Source organism: Podarcis erhardii, assembly GCF_964252035.2.
Source record: "Podarcis erhardii genome assembly, chromosome: 15".
NCBI classification, from domain to species: Eukaryota; Metazoa; Chordata; class Lepidosauria; order Squamata; family Lacertidae; genus Podarcis; species Podarcis erhardii.
The window spans coordinates 40,993,758-41,012,193 of NC_138505.1; the positions used below are offsets into that span (position 1 = coordinate 40,993,758).

At 42.9% G+C, this 18,436-nt stretch overlaps 1 protein-coding gene across 1 annotated transcript in view; it reads left to right on the plus strand.

The window, feature by feature from the left end:
• Positions 1-15,602, plus strand: part of ATP6V0A2 (ATPase H+ transporting V0 subunit a2) — a 29,077-nt gene extending 13,475 nt beyond the window's left edge. Inside the window, exons 9-20 of the mRNA XM_081841604.1 lie at positions 473-685; positions 1,461-1,611; positions 2,181-2,320; positions 3,308-3,462; positions 4,853-4,940; positions 5,881-5,999; positions 7,876-8,089; positions 9,932-10,051; positions 11,353-11,472; positions 12,867-12,984; positions 13,813-13,984; positions 14,248-15,602. Of these exons, the coding sequence (XP_081697730.1) occupies positions 473-685; positions 1,461-1,611; positions 2,181-2,320; positions 3,308-3,462; positions 4,853-4,940; positions 5,881-5,999; positions 7,876-8,089; positions 9,932-10,051; positions 11,353-11,472; positions 12,867-12,984; positions 13,813-13,984; positions 14,248-14,347 (1,710 nt within the window). The 3' untranslated portion in view covers positions 14,348-15,602. The remainder of the gene's footprint in view (positions 1-472; positions 686-1,460; positions 1,612-2,180; positions 2,321-3,307; positions 3,463-4,852; positions 4,941-5,880; positions 6,000-7,875; positions 8,090-9,931; positions 10,052-11,352; positions 11,473-12,866; positions 12,985-13,812; positions 13,985-14,247) is intronic.
• The last annotated feature ends 2,834 nt before the right edge of the window (positions 15,603-18,436 follow it).

An 18,436-nucleotide genomic window follows, 5' to 3' on the forward strand; every position in this document is an offset into this window, starting at 1 on the left:
GCAAAATGGATGGGCTCCACTTGATCTGGGATGGAACCAGACTGCAGGCTTCCCACTGGCCATGATGATAACAGGTCCTGGACTAGATGGGCCATTGGGCTGCTCCACTTGGTTTGTCTTACGTTTGTGTGTTGGCAGTTCAAACTGGAGGTAGGCATGTGGGTGAACTGTATTAGGGCGGCCTTTATTCTGGAGTAGCTAATCCAGAAACCGATTTTACCTGAGGGAATGTGCCCCTTGATGGAAAGACTGTACAACCCTACTCTATTTCTTACAACTTGAAAGCATTTTTAGTTGGGCTGCCTGAAGCCAGATGGAATAGCTTTTGAGCTGCCAGTAGATAAAATCAATACTGAAAGACCTATGTGAGTATAGCTAGCGAGGGCAGTTGTGTGAACTTTGTATAAAGTTGCCCTGATCGTTCAGTGTTCTTGTTATAGTTTTAAATATTTTTCTAAAAACAACCACAAAGGTACTGCATAAAACTGAAGATTATTTACGGCAAGTTTTATGCAAGGCGTCTGAGTCTATCTACACCTGGGATGTCCAAGTGAAGAAGATGAAAGCCATTTACCACGTGCTGAATCTCTGCAGCTTTGATGTCACCAACAAATGCCTTATTGCTGAGGTCTGGTGCCCAGTGGCTGACCTGCCAAACATGCGCCGAGCCCTCGAGGAAGGATCTGTAAGTGATTTAAATTTTAGTTTGCTTTATTTATTTTTATACCACTTAATTATTAACATTTCTAATCAATGTACGTAAAAACAATGCACAGAAAATGGGACAATAAAATTTATCATAAAACCAGACACCCTCTTAAAGTGCCTGCTGGAGTAAAAAGGTCTGCATCATGTGCCTGACGTTCAGCAAGGAGACTGTCTGTCTTCATCTCAGCAGGGAGGGAGTGGGCTTGGGACCCACTGCACTGCGCTGAATGTACTGAATGGTAGGAGAGAATGTTGCACTGGCAGCATGTAGCATTCAGGGTTTTCAGTATGAATGATAAATTACATGCATTTCTTTATAAATAGAAGGGAGGAGGCTCTGAGTTGCGTGGGTAATGAAACTCGGTGCCTTGCATGAACAGGTTATGGCTGAAGTTCAGCAAACAGCAAGGCTTTCTGAGGATTGTCTGTAGACCTCTGTGGACATCAGGTGAGGTGGAAGGCTGGAGTTGCACAGGCTCGCCCTGGCTGACATACATACATTTGGATCTCATGGTTACAGAGGAGGGGTTTGCACACCTAGTTCTGAAGCATGTACTCTAGCATGTGAATGACATGGAGAGTTTTGTATGTGTACATCATCAGAGCTGGGGTGGCTCAAGTCTGACTCTGCCCATCCCCACCCCATTTCTGCTCATGCTCATTGTCTGGATAACAGAATGTGGAAATCAGTGTTATTTTTCCAGTGTCTCAAAAAATGATACAGGTCTCCTTTTTTTAAATTCTGTAACCAGAGTGAAAGTGGAGCGTCTGTCCCCTCGTTCATGAACACGATACCAACAAAAGAAACGCCTCCAACTTTGATACGTACCAATAAATTCACCTCTGGATTCCAGGACATTGTTGATGCTTATGGGATTGGGAGCTACAGGGAAGTTAATCCAGGTGGGTCATGAATTGAAAGATACTTATTGAGAAGCAGGATTTATTTTTTCTCCTTTGTTAGGAATGGTTGCAGGAGTTTCTTAAGAAATCTCTATAAGGCATGGAAAAGTGTCTGCTATTTAACACTTGTTAGCAACATTGGTTTGTCATGTGCTGCAGAGTGCATAAGAGCGCAAAGTAAATTCAGCTGGTTACACATCCAGGTGGACAGAGGGGAGATGCCCCCCTGGGCAGCAGATGAGCAGAGTAGACTGGAATAGGGGAGAACTAGATTGCATTTGGCACGTCAGAGCAGACCCACTGAAATCAACAAGCTTGACATATAGCCTAAGAGAGTGTGTCAAAAATGTTCATGGAAAGGCCGGGTTTGGGGGGGAACATGGGAGAGCAGAGCAGTGGCTGGATTATGCTTTTCCTCCCTTCTTTCAAGGGCCAAAATGAGCCAAATTCTGGCACTTTCAAACAATGACTTAGAGTAAGCTAAGATAGGCAGCTTATGGAGAATTTGGATACTATGCATTATGTATAGTTGCTTATAAAGGTGAAATCCTGTCCCTCTCATTTTGCAGCTCTCTTCACCATCATCACCTTTCCCTTCTTATTTGCTGTGATGTTTGGAGATTGTGGACATGGTTTCATAATGTTCCTGTTTGCTTTGTTCATGGTATTATATGAAAAACACCCCAAACTTCTGCGATCACAAGACGAGGTACAGATGAAATCTTCTTCTTCTTCTTCTTCTTCTTCTTCTTCTTCTTCTTCTTCTTCTTCTTCTTCTTCTTCCCCCTCCCCCTCCCCCTCCTCCTCCTCTAGTATTGTTTTCAATATTTCTGTTTCTGTAAACGGCCCCTTAGTTCTCTCTCTCCCCCCCCCACTGGAGTTTTTCCTGTGTATCTGCCACATAGAAGGGGGAATACTTTAAGGCCGAATTGAGCAGCCTGCGTCCCTGCAGATCATGCTGAACTTCCAATTTCTGGCAGCCCTAGGCAGCATGGCCACTAGTCAGGGATGGTGGAAGCTGGAACTTGAATTGCATCTTGCAAAGGGCCCGCAGATCCTGATGCACTGCAGCTCCCATCAGCCCCGGCAGCATGGCCAGTGGTCAGGACTGGGTCAGGAATGATGGGAGTGTAGTTCAAAAACATTGCAGAAAGCCCTCCAGTTGTTTTTGGACAACTGATCGTCCTGACCATTAGCCAAGCTGCCTGGGGTGGATGGAGCTGCAGTGCATCATTAGCTCGTTTTTTTTTCTCTTCTTGACTTGGGCAAGGGAGGGCAAATCATTCATCCATTGTTGTATGGAAGGTGACAACTTTTTCTAATGTGGAAGGCATGCATAAACTGATGGTAAATTCTAAATAGCAGAGATGTAATTCAGCAAATCCTCATGCCTCGCTTGTGATCATCCTGGGGGCATCTGGCGGACCACTTTTGGAAGCTGAATGCATCCAGCAGAGCAGTTTCTTATATTTTTATGCACAAAGCACACTGCATCCTTACTAAGATTGGCTGCTTCTAATAAATTTCTACCACACATTGCGGGAATTGTGAATTGTGGCGTATCTGGACACTGCACCACATCAAATACATTGTTTGGAAGTGCATCAAAGCTTTTATGTGCTGCACATGTAACAAAGGGTCTTATCTTTGAAGTTCACATGGCAGTCAGTGGGCCTGTCCTTTTTAACATTTGCAGATCATGAAAATGTTTTTTCAAGGACGATACATCATCTTGCTGATGGGACTGTTTTCTGTATACACTGGCCTGATCTACAATGACTGTTTTTCAAAGTCTTTGAATATATTTGACTCCCACTGGAACGTTTCCCAAATGTTTGCTGTGGAGTGGCGGTGAGTGACTCCTTTGTTAAACCCAGTGCGGTGTGAAAGCAACCTACTGAATTGAGATGGGAAGCTCAGAGGTATCTCCCCACTTGTGCAATGTCCTAAACCTGTCACAGCATACTTTTCACTCATTCTACAGCAGGGGTCAGTAAACTTTTTCAGCAGGCGGCCAGTCCACTGTCCCTCAAACCTTGTGGGGGGGCCAGTCTATATTTTGAAAAAAAGAAGGGGGGAAAAAAAAGAATGAATTCCTATGCCCCACAAATAACCCAGAGATGCATTTTAAATAAAAGAACACATTCTACTTATGTAAAAATACCAGGCAGGCCCCACAAATAACCCAGAGGTGCATTTTAAATAAAAGGACACATTCTACTCATGTAAAAATACCAGGCAGGCCCCACAAATAACCCAGAGGTGCATTTTAAATAAAAGGACACATTCTACTCATGTAAAAATACCAGGCAGGCCCCACAAATAACCCAGAGGTGCATTTTAAATAAAAGGACACATTCTACTCATGTAAAAATACCAGGCAGGCCCCACAGATAACCCAGAGGTGCATTTTAAATAAAAGGACACATTCTACTCATGTAAAAATACCAGGCAGGCCCCACAAATAACCCAGAGGTGCATTTTAAATAAAAGGACACATTCTACTCATGTAAAAACATGCTGATTCCTGGACTGTCCGCAAGCCGGATTTAGAAGGCGATTGAGCCAGTCCGGCCCCTGGGCCTTAGTTTGCCTACCCATGTTCTACGGTAAATGAAATGTGCCTCCAGTTCCTGCCATTTTCATGATTAATTTTTTTAGCCTTTCAGTTCAATTATGAAGCATCTTTTGTGGTGTGCAGAATAATAAATGGCTTACTGGAAAGCAACAGCCAGTAACTGCCATTCTAAAATATTGTGGTAGCTTTTCTCAATCATTTAATGAGAGGGATATGTCCTTCACTTGAAGGACATATTTACTAGCTACCTGTATACTTGTTGGTGGTGCCACCACCAGGGGCTGCTCTGTTGGGATTGACCTGTGACAGGGCCTTTTCAGTGGCCATCCCGTGGTTGTGGAATGCTCTCCCAGGTGAGGTGTGTTTTTCTCCCTCATGATTGACTTCCAGGTGATTTTTTCTTTTTAATTCCTGGGAAGGTTGCACAAGGCCTCTGGAAGGCTGTAAATACTGAGTTGGACTATTGTTCCATGTAGCTAAACATTGTGTACAGTGACTGACTGGCAGGATTTCAGATGGGAGTGTTCCCCAGCCCTACCTGCAAGATGTCACAAGATCCTTGTGGGATCTTGCGGAAGCTTCTGACAGCAAATAGCCTATTGTGGTGATACAAATATCTTTGTTCAAGTCTTAATTCTGCTGTGTACTTTTTTTTTCTAACAGTGAGGAGGACATGAAGAATCAGTATTTGATGTTAAATCCAAATGCGACTGGAGTGTTCATAGGACCTTATCCTTTTGGCATAGATCCGGTTAGTGTTCTTCCCTGGAGCTTCCACTGTGTGGCAACGATGACCCTTTAAAGAAGAATTGGCAGTTTTATGGTTCTGAATCATAGGTCAACAGATTTACAGCTTTAATTTTTGTAAATATTTCTGTTTGCTAGGATAGTCCTATAGGGTTGGCAGCTGTTCCTTACTTTTTAAGGAAGTGTACATGCAAAAGGTGGAGGGTTCAGTCCCTCACATTTCTGGGTGGGTCTGGGAAGAAAGTTATGCCTGAAACCCTGGAGAGCTGCTGTCAGTAGATCAGAAATGGAGAAAATGTGGCCCTCCCAGCTATTGCTGGACTCTACCTCCCATAATCTTTTTCCATTGACCATTCTGTTTGCGGCTGATGTGAGTTGGAGCCCAACAACACCTAGACGGCCACAGGCTACTCACCCTTGGCATAGGCAATACTAGCTGGACCAAGGGCCTGTTTCTGGGATAAGGCAGCGCCCTGCGTTCCTAACAGCTTTGTCCCACAGAAGGTAGCTGATCAAAGGCACTATGTGCTATTTTTGTGAAACTCCCCCCCCCCCATGTTCATGTTCCCTATACCTGGTCACCTCCCACCCTTGTCAGGAGAGCCACTTAGTAACGCCTTTTTCTCATTTCAGTTTGCCCCCTTGGAACCTCTCCCTGAAAGAATTCTCAGCATAGTCCCACCTTGCTGTCTCCACTGTAGCATGGTTTTCCATTTCAAGGATATTATCCTGCGTGTCCCATGTTTTCTAACTTGCAAGAGAACTAAAGTGTGTTTGTAAAAGAGCTACATGGGGTTTCTTGCTTACCTTGCATACAGGAATGCTGGAGAAGGACTCCATACTGTGCTCTATAAATCATTGCTTGTAGTTAGAATCTGAGCCAATATCTCATTCCTCTTCCTCGGTTAAGTCTGATTCTGTCTGCCTCCTCTCTCTCTCACCAGATTTGGAACCTGGCGAACAATCGTCTCAGTTTCTTGAATTCCTTCAAAATGAAAATGTCTATAATTATTGGAGTGACCCACATGACGTTTGGGGTCATCTTAGGAGGACTTAACCACTTGTAAGTGTGTGTCTTCACAGGAGAATTGCAGCAACCAAAAGCAGAACAAAGGCATAAATAAAACAAAATAAAAAAATTCCTTCCAGTAGCACCTTAAAGACCAACTAAGTTAGTTCTTGGTATGAGCTTTTGTTTGCATGCACACTTCTTAGTGTGCATGCACACGAAAGCTCATACCAAGAACTAACTTAGTTGGTCTTTAAGGTGCTACTGGAAGGAATTTTTTTATTTTGTTTTGACTATGGCAGACCAACATGGCTACCTATCTGTAAAAGGCATAAATGTATTTTTAAAATTCCTGTTCTTACGATAAAATGAAAACAGCTCTACATAAAGCAACAAGCTGAAGCTTACCAAATTATCAATGACTATTAGTGCAAACTTTTCCATGACAATTACTATAACCTACATTCTCCCTCCAGATTTATCTTGCTGCTCCAGATTCAAAGCCTTTGCTGGGTGCTAGGTGTGTCAAAACTATTTCTCCTTTAGCTGTTAGCAAGTTTATATCACTCCTCTGTTGTTTTCCTTCTTAGTTACGTTACATGAGGCTTGGGAAGGTTTGTACTGAGGGTCGTAATGAATTGATAAGTCTTGAGAAGATTAATTTTGAGGTTTGGGATTTTTGAAGGTATATATTTATGTGGTTTTAATTGGTGGTTGTTGAAAACTATCAGTTTATCCAGGACAGTTGTGTACAGTGGAGGTTTGAGGTGAATTGCTTTGCTCTCCTCTGAAATTTTATATGTAAGGATCAAAGCCTATTGGTGAGTATCAGCTTGTTGTGTTTTATGTACAGTGGGTTTTTTCTGGGCTATTAATATTTTTATTTTTTTATAGATTTATTGTGCTTGAGTTCTTTGTTAAATAAGGTTTCCACTGAAAACCTTTGTGTTGAAACACTTTGGGCATATATTGAAATATACAGTCAAGTATAGGATTTGGCCTAGTAAAGGTTTAGTGTTTGTATATAGGATAATTATTTCATTATAATAAATAATTCTGTGTTTTTAATACACCAGTTCCTTAGCTCTGTTGTTTGTTGATAGTTTTTTGTGTGTGCTTCAGTTGTTTGCAACAATTTGGTATGCCTTTTTATTCGAGGTGGAAAATTCTTGGAATAACTTTTATGTATAACCTATTTTTAAAAATCAAGTTGATGAACAAGCACAGCTATTATTCAAGATCTAGCCTACTGTTTAAGGCTCCCTAGAGCTCCCTAGCTAGTAGGGAACCTTATACATGACCTTACTCTATTTTTTAACATCATCATCATCATCATCATCATTATTATTATTATTATTATTATTATTATTCTGTCCATCTGACTGGGTCGCCCAAACCACTTTGGGTGGCTTCCAGCAAATTAAAACATCAAACATTAAAAACTTCCCTATACAGGGCTGCCTTCAGATGTCTTTTAAAAGTCAGATAGTTGTTTATTTCCTTGACATCTAACGGGGAGGGGGGTCCACAGGGCGGGCATGACCTACTCTGCTCCCTTCCCTGCTCCTACCACCTTTCTTTCCAAGACATCTATCCTGTGGCTACAAATGGCAAAGAACAGTTTTCTCCTAGGTCTGTAAGTAGCAGCTTATCCAACATTGCAGAAGATTGTTGCGGGGCAGTAAATGTCTTGGCATTCATTTTTCAGATCAGAGATGGGGTAACTGTACTCCTGTTGTTGAGTTCCAACTTCCCATATCATGGCCCAGTGGTCAGGGATGATGGGAATTGTGGTCTAACATCTGGAGGTTGCTTCATTTTTCTTGGCATAGACAGTATATTTATGTATGTATAAGCTTTCTCTGTAAAACTGATTTCCACTTTGAATACAAAAATGAAACGAAATCCACCTTTTTTCTTATTCCACCAGGCATTTCAGGAAGAAGTACAATATTTATTTGGTGTTCATTCCTCAACTTCTGTTCATTCTTTCCATCTTTGGATACCTGGTTTTTATGATCATCTATAAATGGTTGGCTTTTAGCGCGAAGAACTCTGAGACGGCTCCCAGCATTTTGATTTTGTTCATTAACATGTTCCTATTTCCTAATAAGAGAGAACCACACATCTTTTTCGAAGGACAGGTTGGTAAGCCTTATAATCTGAAAGATAGTCACAGAATTCCTTATCTTTGCCTGTCTCCGGTCTTGCAGTTCAGGGTTTCCTAAAGAGAAAGCAAAACACACAACTCTTCTGCTGCATTGATTTCAAAGGAATAGTTAGGCATGTACTTAAATTTCCTTAGTTGAAATGAACAGATCTTTAACAGTACCTAATTTAGGTTGCTTAAATGTATCTTTTCTAATGTGGCTGAAGGTGTGGGGAGTGGAGCCACTTTGGGGTATATGTACTGGGAATGTGCAGTAGTTACTGAATTTTGGGAAGAGTTAGGTTAAAGTATTACAGTGGTACCTCTGGTTGCGCACAGGATCTGTTCCGGAGCTCCGATCAGATCCTGAGGAATTCCCAACCAGAGGTGCCGCTTCTGCGCATGCGTGTGGCGTGGAAGAGCGCTTCTGTGCATGTGCACGGGGCGAAAGCTGGAAAAATACTTCTGGGTTTGCCGCATTCGCATCCTGAAGTGTGCGTATCCAGAGGTACCACTGTACTTGGTTCTAGGCATGTATGGAAGATAGTCTTTCCCTGTGCTGGTATTGTTGGCATCCATCTGTCTCAGGAGACGATGGAAGTCAAACCACTGCATTAGCAGCACCAAAGTGACCTCCCCGGGGTGCAAGCCTGGGCAGTGCGTATGTTGGAATTAGGAGCCATCTTTTTGATTCTAGAGAAAGGAATAAAATGTTATGATAAGAGCAACGCTTCATTTTTAGCAACTCAGTATTGCATAAATGAAAAGATAAGACTAAATCAGAAGTTATTTTGTGGGCGCAGTGGCCTGGGATGAAGTGGCATATGAAAGTTGTGGCATGGAAGAAAAAGCATAAATGTGGAAATATTGTAGTGAAGTATGCAATGTATAAACAAGGCAATATTAATATGTGGTTTCCCCACATTTTTCTCTTTGCTGTTCTTTCTGCACTGATTTGGTTTTTGTCTTTGTTGTGTGTATGGAGATGCAAGTGGATGCTTTGAAAGGAAGAGAGGCAGTTGGAGAAATATATGGAATTGAACAGACAGCCATACAAAAGTGTTCATTTTAGGGCTTGTAACCCAGTTTTTAAAAAATCTTCAAATGCAGTCCTAAATACACGTATTGAGAAGTAAACCACATGGAACACAGTGAATTCTGAATAAGCATGCATAGAACTGAATCATCAATGCATAATCTCAGTTTTTAGTTAACTGATAAATTTTTACATGTGTTGCAGGAGGCATCATATTAGGAAAGTCATTTCTTCCCCTCCCTCTTCTATGATGGTATTTGCCAGCTGCAATTTTAACACAACTTTAACTCTTTTATTTAAAAAATCTGCCTGATTAATATGGTCACCTTGGCAGGGGATCAGAAGGGTTCTTTTTAACTATAAATAAATGTTGTGGCCTTACTTTTTTATTGTATTAAAATTAATAAGGTATAAAAAGTAAATGGAAAAAAAATACCCCAATTCCAAACTGGCATTTAAGTCAGTTGTCATGCAAATCCTTTTCCTGCAAAGAATTGACACCTGTCTGAATCCTTTCAGTAATGTATATGCCAAGGGTGGGGAACCTGTGGTCCTCTAGGTGTTGTTGGAACCAAGTCCCATTAGCTCTATTTCCAGCATTCAGGGATTGTGGGGGTTGTAGTTTAGTGATTCCTGGAGATGTCCACAGATTCTCCACCCTTCAGGGCACTGGGGGAACTGTCGCATTCTGAGGCACGGCAGTTGCCATTAGGAGAGTTTTAGTGGTTTTGTGTAGGGAGGAGGGAATCAGCCTCCATATAAAACAGCTTTGTCTTTTTTGCCTCCTCTCTTTCAAAACAGATGGTTCTACAGAAATTTCTCCTGTCTGTTGCTGTGCTTTCAGTTCCAGTGCTGCTTTTTGGAAAACCACTTTATTTATACTGGTTGAGCAATGGAGGCCAAAGCATCGGGGCATACAGAGTATGTATTGGAAATAACTGCCTATGATAGCATGTGTGTTATAAGATTGGCAAAATCCTTCTTCCAATTAAATGTATGTTCTCTGAATTAGTTTGATGGCTCTGTAAACACGTTTTCTTTTTGGTTAAGGGGCAAGGAAAAAAGGATAAGAATAAACACCATTTTGTTACAGAAAAGGACATATATATGTTTCCAAGCCAAAAGTAATAAAATGAAGTTCTGTAACAGTGTAGCCCAACTGACCAGCCTATGACTACAGGCAGAGGTTGCGTTCCCAGGTATCACACACATATGTGAAATCTTGTGTAGTTGGGATCACCATCTAAAAGCCAAACTACTCTAAAAACCCACCCAACTCCACCACAATTGTTCTCTCCAAATCTCCTTTCTCAAACTCCAACTCTCCACAGCCTGAAATATCAGTGCAAAGGGTCATAGGATTGCTAACCATTTTCTTGCTCTTTTTGCACCATTTCGGGCCTTTTCCCCACTGTTTTGGGGCCATTTTTGCCTTTTTTGTGGGTTTTTGCATTTTTAAATTGATTTTATTTCCTGGCACTGTGCAGGTGCGGTCACGCATGTGTTAAATGCATGAAAGTGGGGAGACACCTGTATTATTATTATCACTATTATTATTATTAAAAAAACAAGGATTGCCAAGCTGGCCCAGGTATTGACATGACCCTTACTGGTTGTTGATCTTGTGAACAGTCATTCTGCTGTGAGGCAAGAAAGAAGATTCCACCTAAACATTAGGAAGAACTTCCTGACAGTAAGAGCTGTTCGACAGTGGAATTTGCTGCCAAGGAGTATGGTGGAGTCGCCTTCTTTGGAGGTCTTTAAGCAGAGGCTTGACAACCATATGTCAGGAGTGCTCTGATGGTGTTTCCTGCTTGGCAGGGGGTTGGACTCAATGACCCTTGTGGTCTCTTCCAACTCTATGATTCTATGATTCTATTCTATGATTCTGTTTTTGGCCCTTGAGGTCTTGCTAGGTTGTGCCACTGTGAGGGTTCCCTAAAGTGCAGCTAATTCTTACTCTTCACACACTATAAAAGCAACCTTAATTCAGTAGAGGGTTGTGGGTAGAGTGTGTTTCAGCTCTCAAAATTTTGGGTAGCACTGAGATAGAAATACAGAAGGCTTCATTGCATTTTAAAAAGTTGGTCACCTTTCTTGAGAACTAAATCTTTAGCACTTGGGTTTTTGGGGGGCTGGTGGAGAGGGCTTGCATGGTTGCTGTAATCCAACTTGAGGTGGGGTGAGTGATACAATTCAATTTTTTATTTTAAATTCTCCAGAAAGGCTACCGGTTAGTACGAAAAGAAAGTGAAGAAGAAATTGCTCTGCTGAGAACTCATGATATTGAAGAAGGAAGCAGCTCTTTGGACCACAAGCACAAAGATGAGGAGAAAGAAGAGGTAGATGTGTGTGTTTCACAGACACTGCCTGTAGTTTGGAGCTATGTAAAAGGAATCATCTCAGTGCAGCACAGGGCGTGTTCACCTTCCCCTTCAGTTTGTGGTGTTATATTTCTTTCGGAAGGACCACCCCGCCCCCCTGTGGCTTGTTATGCATTTATCAGCAATCTGGAAGACTGCAAAATGTGATGTTACATAATCTCTCGCAGGCCACCTACAGGATGCTGGCTCTTATTTCAAACTCCTCCTCAAAACGCCCTTTTTAGCGTGTCCTGCACCCTGGCATTTAAATTAATGCATATCCCCCTGCATTTACCCTTGCCCATAAATCCCTTCCTCTCTTTCAGTTGCCTCTCCCTGTGTTAAATTTTAGATTGTAAGCTCCTTGGGGAAGGGACCTGTCATCTTGTAATTTGTTACTGTGTTGTGCTGGGCTTATTGAGGGTGCTATCTAAATATCCCCTAGAAAACTTCTAGCAATAGTTTTTTCAAATGTTCTGCCTCCAGAGAGCCTTTTCATGCTGAGTTGACTACTCTAGAACTACTGCGTATTGCAGAGGATTCAGGATAGTGTTGCATGATTGACACAGCATGCTGTGAAGCCTCTATGGTCCCATGCATGGAGTATGTGCCTAAGATAAAACCTAATGCTTCTCTGTGCTTTTTTGGGGCAGTGAGGGTAAAAACAAGGGACGTGGGTGGCGCTGTGGGTTAAACCACAGAGCCTAGGATTTGCCGATCAGAAGGTCGGCGGTTCGAATCCCCACAACGGGGTGAGCTCCCGTTGCTTGGTCCCTGCTCCTGCCCACCTAGCAGTTCAAAAGCATGTCAAACTGCAAGTAGATAAATAGGTACCACTCTGGCGGGAAGGTAAACGGCGTTTCCGTGCGCTGCTCTGGTTCACCAGAAGTGGCTTAGTCATGCTGGCCACATAACCCGGAAGCTGTACGCCGGCTCCCTTGGCCAATAAAGTGAGATGAGCGCTGTAACCCCAGAGTCTCCCATGACTGGACCTAATGGTCAGGGGTCCCTTTACCTTTACATTAAGGGTAAAAACTGCCCAAGGAATACCAGTTAAAAGCACCATAGAGCAAGTTCAGACAGGCTGACTGAGACGTGGCAATGCACATTACTGTCTACACTGGCTGGCAACAGCTCTCCAGGATTGTAGGCAGGATTTTCTCCCAGCCCTATTTGGAGATGCTGGCGATTAAACCTGGGACCTTCTGCTTGGTCCTTCCTGATACCCAACAAAGTCATACTCTGTAGGCCTGTCGATCTCAGTGGGTCTACTCTGAATATGACTAGCACTGGAGACCACCTACTGAAATGAATTTGATGTGTCCCGGGAATTCTAAAGTACATCTGTATGTTTACATATTATTTTGCTTTAGTTTAACTTTACAGATGTATTCATGGATCAAGCTATCCATACCATTGAATACTGTCTAGGATGCATCTCCAACTCTGCTTCATACCTCAGGCTCTGGGCTCTTAGTTTGGCCCATGCACGTAAGTATATCCTGCATGCAGTCTCAAACGCTCTTATTTTCTTGTTCCCACCTTGGTTCTTTAGGAGTCTCTCTCCCCCCCCCCCCCCCCGCTTTTGATTTTAAAACAAATATAAAACGTATTTAATTCTAATGTGCATATTCATTGTTCAGACATAATAAAAATTGGTTTCCTACTATGTGAATGGATTGCATGAATTCAACTATCCCTTCTCCTCTTTCCATACTGCAAGGAGATTGGAAGCATCCATTTTCAGCTTTAAACTATAATCATTGTTCCCTATAATGTATGAACTTGGAGAACTGTGGTATATTGAAGCTGTGGTTAGTAAAGAGGTCAGAATCTGAAACCATGGTTTGACCTCAGCTTTTTTTTATTAAAATATTTTTCATGAGTATCAAAAGTATATTCAGTATCTGTGTTCAAATGGTAGAGTTCAAATCATACGGTTCAATTACATTCAGCATGATACATTGTTGGTATGGGCAGTATTGGGTTGAAGGTGAAGAAGCAAACTGCATTTCCCTAAATTTAGACACCATAGGAAATACACTTAACTTAAAAGCGGAAGCAAATCTTCCAGTCTCGCCAGTATGAAGTGGGGACAACAGATCATGCAAGCTAAAAGTTTTCCACAACTCATCCACATAGTCCAAAGCCATAGTTTCCTGTTTCGTCTGAACAGGGCATGATTAAAGTATTACATCTTCAAATGCTTTTAATAATGAGAAATGTGTCCCTGGCAAAATTACTTGTCCTTTAGGCATGTCATGTGGTAAAGTATTAAGAAGCAGGATTTGGGACAGTTTATTGTGTTTTTATTTTTAGAATTATCGGAAGTCCTCTGGGCAATGATCATGAGAGTGGGCCTTCGTGTGGATGCGACTTATGGGATCATCCTTCTGATACCAGTTTCAGCCTTATTTATGGTTCTAACAATATTCATTCTTTTAGTCATGGAAGGTCTTTCTGCTTTTCTACATGCTGTACGACTTCACTGGTATGTGTGTTCCTTTTAATATATACGTACGTGTGTGTGTGTGTGGCTTGCTAGCAAAACATTTTGGATTTTTTAATTAAAAAATGTAAAGCTTAATTTTTATTTTTATTTTTAACGTAAATGAATCCTTTATTGACATTAAGTATGTTCCACTTGAAAGTAATTATTCATTGTGGATACGATTCAGAGCATGTTTGCCTAGCAGTTTTGAACGGGGTCCGTGTGATTGCCTTTATCTTAATGTAGTGCTTTTCTTTTTACAGGGTAGAATTTCAGAACAAGTTCTACGCAGGCGAAGGATACAAGTTCACACCTTTCTCCTTTCAAGACATTTCTTTACATTGTAATAGATACATTGCATAGTTTGGCTGCTGTAGTCGGTACATCTCTAGAGTTGTTTGAAAATAATCATGTACCTATTTGTCATTCTTGTACAGTTCATTGTAGAAAAGAAAAACACTGATTGCCTTACAATGCAGCCAAATAATTTTGTAATATATAACCTCACATTTGGATTTTGCTAACGTGGATTTCTGGTAAATAGTCACAAAAATGTCTGTGTTTTCCAGTCATGAGCACATATAAATTGATTTTAAAACTGATTCTAAATATCTCATTGCTGCTTTTAAAAATGCTGCAGGTATTTTTAAGAGCAGTTTGTTTTCTTTTGTAAACCCTTACAGTGTATCCGATATGCCCTTAACTGGAAGTAAGCCCCATTGAACCTGAGTTCAGTACTGAAAAATGCCTTGTCATTCTGCCTTGTCATTCCTGTTAGTACTACTGCACCTTCATGATTACTCATAGCTCAGAAAATCAGGCAGCAGCTGAGAATGAAGTTGCATACCTTTCAGTATTTACAGGAAACTATTAAGACTTTGTTATGCAGTCTAATACATGGGCTAAGGTATTGTTAAAAAGCTTTTTGCCTCTGGTTTGAGCAAGAGCTATGCTATTTTTTTGCCATTTCACATCCTACATTTTGAATATAAGAGGAAGGATTTGAAAGCCATGCCAGCTTTTGGATTCACTAAAAAACTTGGAAGCCTGTGGCCTTGAATTTTTTAAGGAAATGCCTGTTAAGTTGACCAAGGAGCAAGTTATAGGGGCTCACAGTAATTCTCTTCCAATATTGCTACCTGAAATTATTTTGCAAGGTATTAAATATTCTAATTTAACTCCTGGTGGAACTTAAACCTTATTTGCTTAAATGAAAAAAAGATTCATTGAAATTAAGTATATGCTTATGTACGTTTCTTCAGTATTGCTGTCTGGATATCCCCATACCTTTTGTTCAGTGTTGAATGGCAAACTACCTGAGTTAGTACAAGTTCTTAGAAAACAATTACACACTCCATTTATGCACATCATTCCATTGCTGAAACTTAATACTTGCAAAATCAGGTTCTAGTTTAATTTTGTTTTTGACACAGCAGTGAATTTGAATGAAACTTGTTTATACTCGGTGAAGACAGCTACCTTTTAAAAGTTTTTTTTAATTTCAAAATGAAAATGGAGGTATTTCACCTTACCGAGTTTTATAGTTGCCAGCAGAATAAATCTAGCCTTCTTTCATATTCATCTTAAATAAAAGCTAATCACTCATTTTGAGAACAAACATTGTGCCTGTTAAATTGTAGCTAGCAATGAATTATGATGGTGATGATTTAAACCTCTGGGGAACCAAGCTGTGGGGGAAATAATAATAATAATAATAATAATAATAATAATAATAATAATTATTTATTATTTGTACCCCGTCCATCTGGCAGGGTTTCCCCAGCCACTCTGGGCAGCTTCCACAAAAACAAAAAATACACTAAAATATCACAGATTAAAAACTTCCCTGAACAGGGCTGCCTTAAGATGTCTTCTGAATGTCAGGTAGTTATTTATCGCTTTGACATCTGATGGGAGGGCGTTCCACAGGGCAGGCGCCACGACCGAGAAGGCCCTCTGCCTGGTTCCCTGTAGCTTTGCTTCTCACAATGAAGGAACCGCCAGAAGGCCCTCGGCGCTGGACCTCAGCGTCCGGGCAGAACGATGGGGGTGGAGACGCTCCTTCAGGTATACTGGGCCGAGGCCGTTTAGGGCTTTAAAGGTCAACACCAGCACTTTGAATTGTGCTCGGAAACGTACTGGGAGCCAATGTAGGTCTTTCAAGACCGGTGTTATGTGGTCTCGGCGGCCGCCCCCAGTCACCAGTCTAGCTGCCGCATTCTGGATTAGTTGTAGTTTCCGAGTCACCTTCAAAGGTAGCCCCACGTAGAGCGCATTGCAGTAGTCCAAGCGGGAGATAACTAGAGCATGCACCACTCTGGCGAGACAGTCTGCGGGCAGGTAGGGTCTCAGCCTGCGTACCAGGTGGAGTTGGTAGACAGCTGCCCTGGATACAGAATTGACCTGCGCCTCCATGGACAGCTGTGAGTCCAAAATGACTCCCAGGCTGCGCACCTGGTCCTTCAGGGGCACAGTTACCCTATTCAGGACCAGGGAGTCCTCCACACCAGCCCGCCCCCTGTCCCCCAAAAACAGTACTTCTGTCTTGTCAGGATTCACCCTCAATCCATTAGCCGCCATCCATCCTCCAACCGCCTCCAGGCACTCACACAGGACCTTCACCGCCTTCACTGGTTCTGATTTGAAAAAGAGCTGGGTATTATCTGCATATTGATGAACACCCAGTCCAAACCCCCTGATAATCTCTCCCAGCGGCTTCATATAGATGTTAAAAAGCATGGGGGAGAGGACAGAACCCTGAGGCACCCCACAAGTGAGGGCCCAGGGGTCTGAACACTCATCCCCCCCCACCACTTTCTGAACACGGCCCAGGAGGAAGGAGCGAAACCACTGTATAACAGTGCCCCCAGCTCCCAGCCCCTCTAGACGGTCCAGAAGGATGTTATGGTCGATTGTATCAAAGGCCGCTGAGAGATCCAGCAGAACTAGGAAACAACTCTCACCTTTGTCCCTAGCTCGCCGGAGATCATCAGCCAGCACGACCAAGGCAGTTTCAGTCCCATGATGAGGCCTGAATCCCGATTGGAAGGGATCCAAATGGTCCGCATCCTCCAGGCGTGCCTGGAGTTGTTCAGCAACCACGCGCTCAATCACCTTGCCCAAGAAAGGAAGATTTGAGACTGGGCGATAGTTGGCCATACTGGCCGGGTCTAAAGATGGTTTTTTAAGAAGCGGTTTAATGACCGCCTCTTTCAGCGGATCTGGGAATGTTCCCTCACAGAGGGAAGCATTCACCACCCCGCAGAGCCCATCGCCCAGCCCTTCCCGGCTTGCTTTTATTAGCCAGGATGGGCAAGGATCCAGGAGACAGGTGGTTGGTTTCACGCGTCCAAGCAGCCTGTCCACATCCTCGGGGGTAACGGATTGAAATTGATTCCATGCAACTTGACCAGACAGAGCTCTAGCACTCTCCCGCCCCGGCACTGCTCCCACGGTGGTGTCTAGCTCCTTCCGAATATGAGTGATTTTATCTGCAAAAAACTTTGCAAAATCGTTGCAGGAGATCTTGGGGTCTTTACAAGGCCCCGGTGGTAAAGGTGGTTCCGTTAAATTACGAACCACCTGAAAGAGTCTCCTGCTACTATTTTCTGCAGATGCAATAGAGGCGGTGAAGAAAGTCTTCTTCGCCGTCGCTATCGCCACTTGGTAGGCTCGACGTTGAGCTCTAACCTGTGTCCGGTCAGACTCGGAGTGAGTTTTTTGCCACCGACGCTCTAGCCGTCTCAGCGATTGTTTCATCGCCCTCAGCTCCGAAGAAAACCACGGAGCTGTCTGGGCTCCATGCAATCGGAGAGGGCGCTTCGGAGCCAGACAGTCGATAGCCCTGGTTAACTCCGCATTCCAGCGGGCCACCAGGGAATCGGCTGAAAGGCCATCAACATGGGATAAAGCATCCCCTACCACTCTCTGGAAACCATTTGGATCCATTAAGTGGCGGGGGCGGACCATCCGAATTGGTCCCACCTCCCTGCAGAGGGGAAGGGTCGCGGAGAAGTCCAGTTGCACCAGGAAGTGATCTGACCATGGCACTTCTTTTGTTTCACTTTTACTTAGTGTCAGATCACCCACGTCACTAGAGGTGAACACCAGGTCTAAGGCATGTCCATGACTATGAGTTGGGCCAAACTTATTCAGGGACAGCCCCATGGAGGCCATGCTTTCCACGAAGTCCCGAGCAGCCCCTTGTAAGGTCATGTCGGCATGGATGTTAAAATCTCCTAGGACAACCAAACTAGGTGTCTCCAGGAGAAAATCCGCCACGACCTGAAGCAGCTCAGACAGGGAATCCTTGGTGCAGCGGGGAGGTCGGTACACCAAAAGGAATCCTGTACTGCCCCTATTGCCCAACTTCCAGAACATGCACTCAGAAAACTGGATCTTCCCAGTAGGACGCCTGGTGCAAGCTAGTGACTTCCTAAAAATCACTGCAAC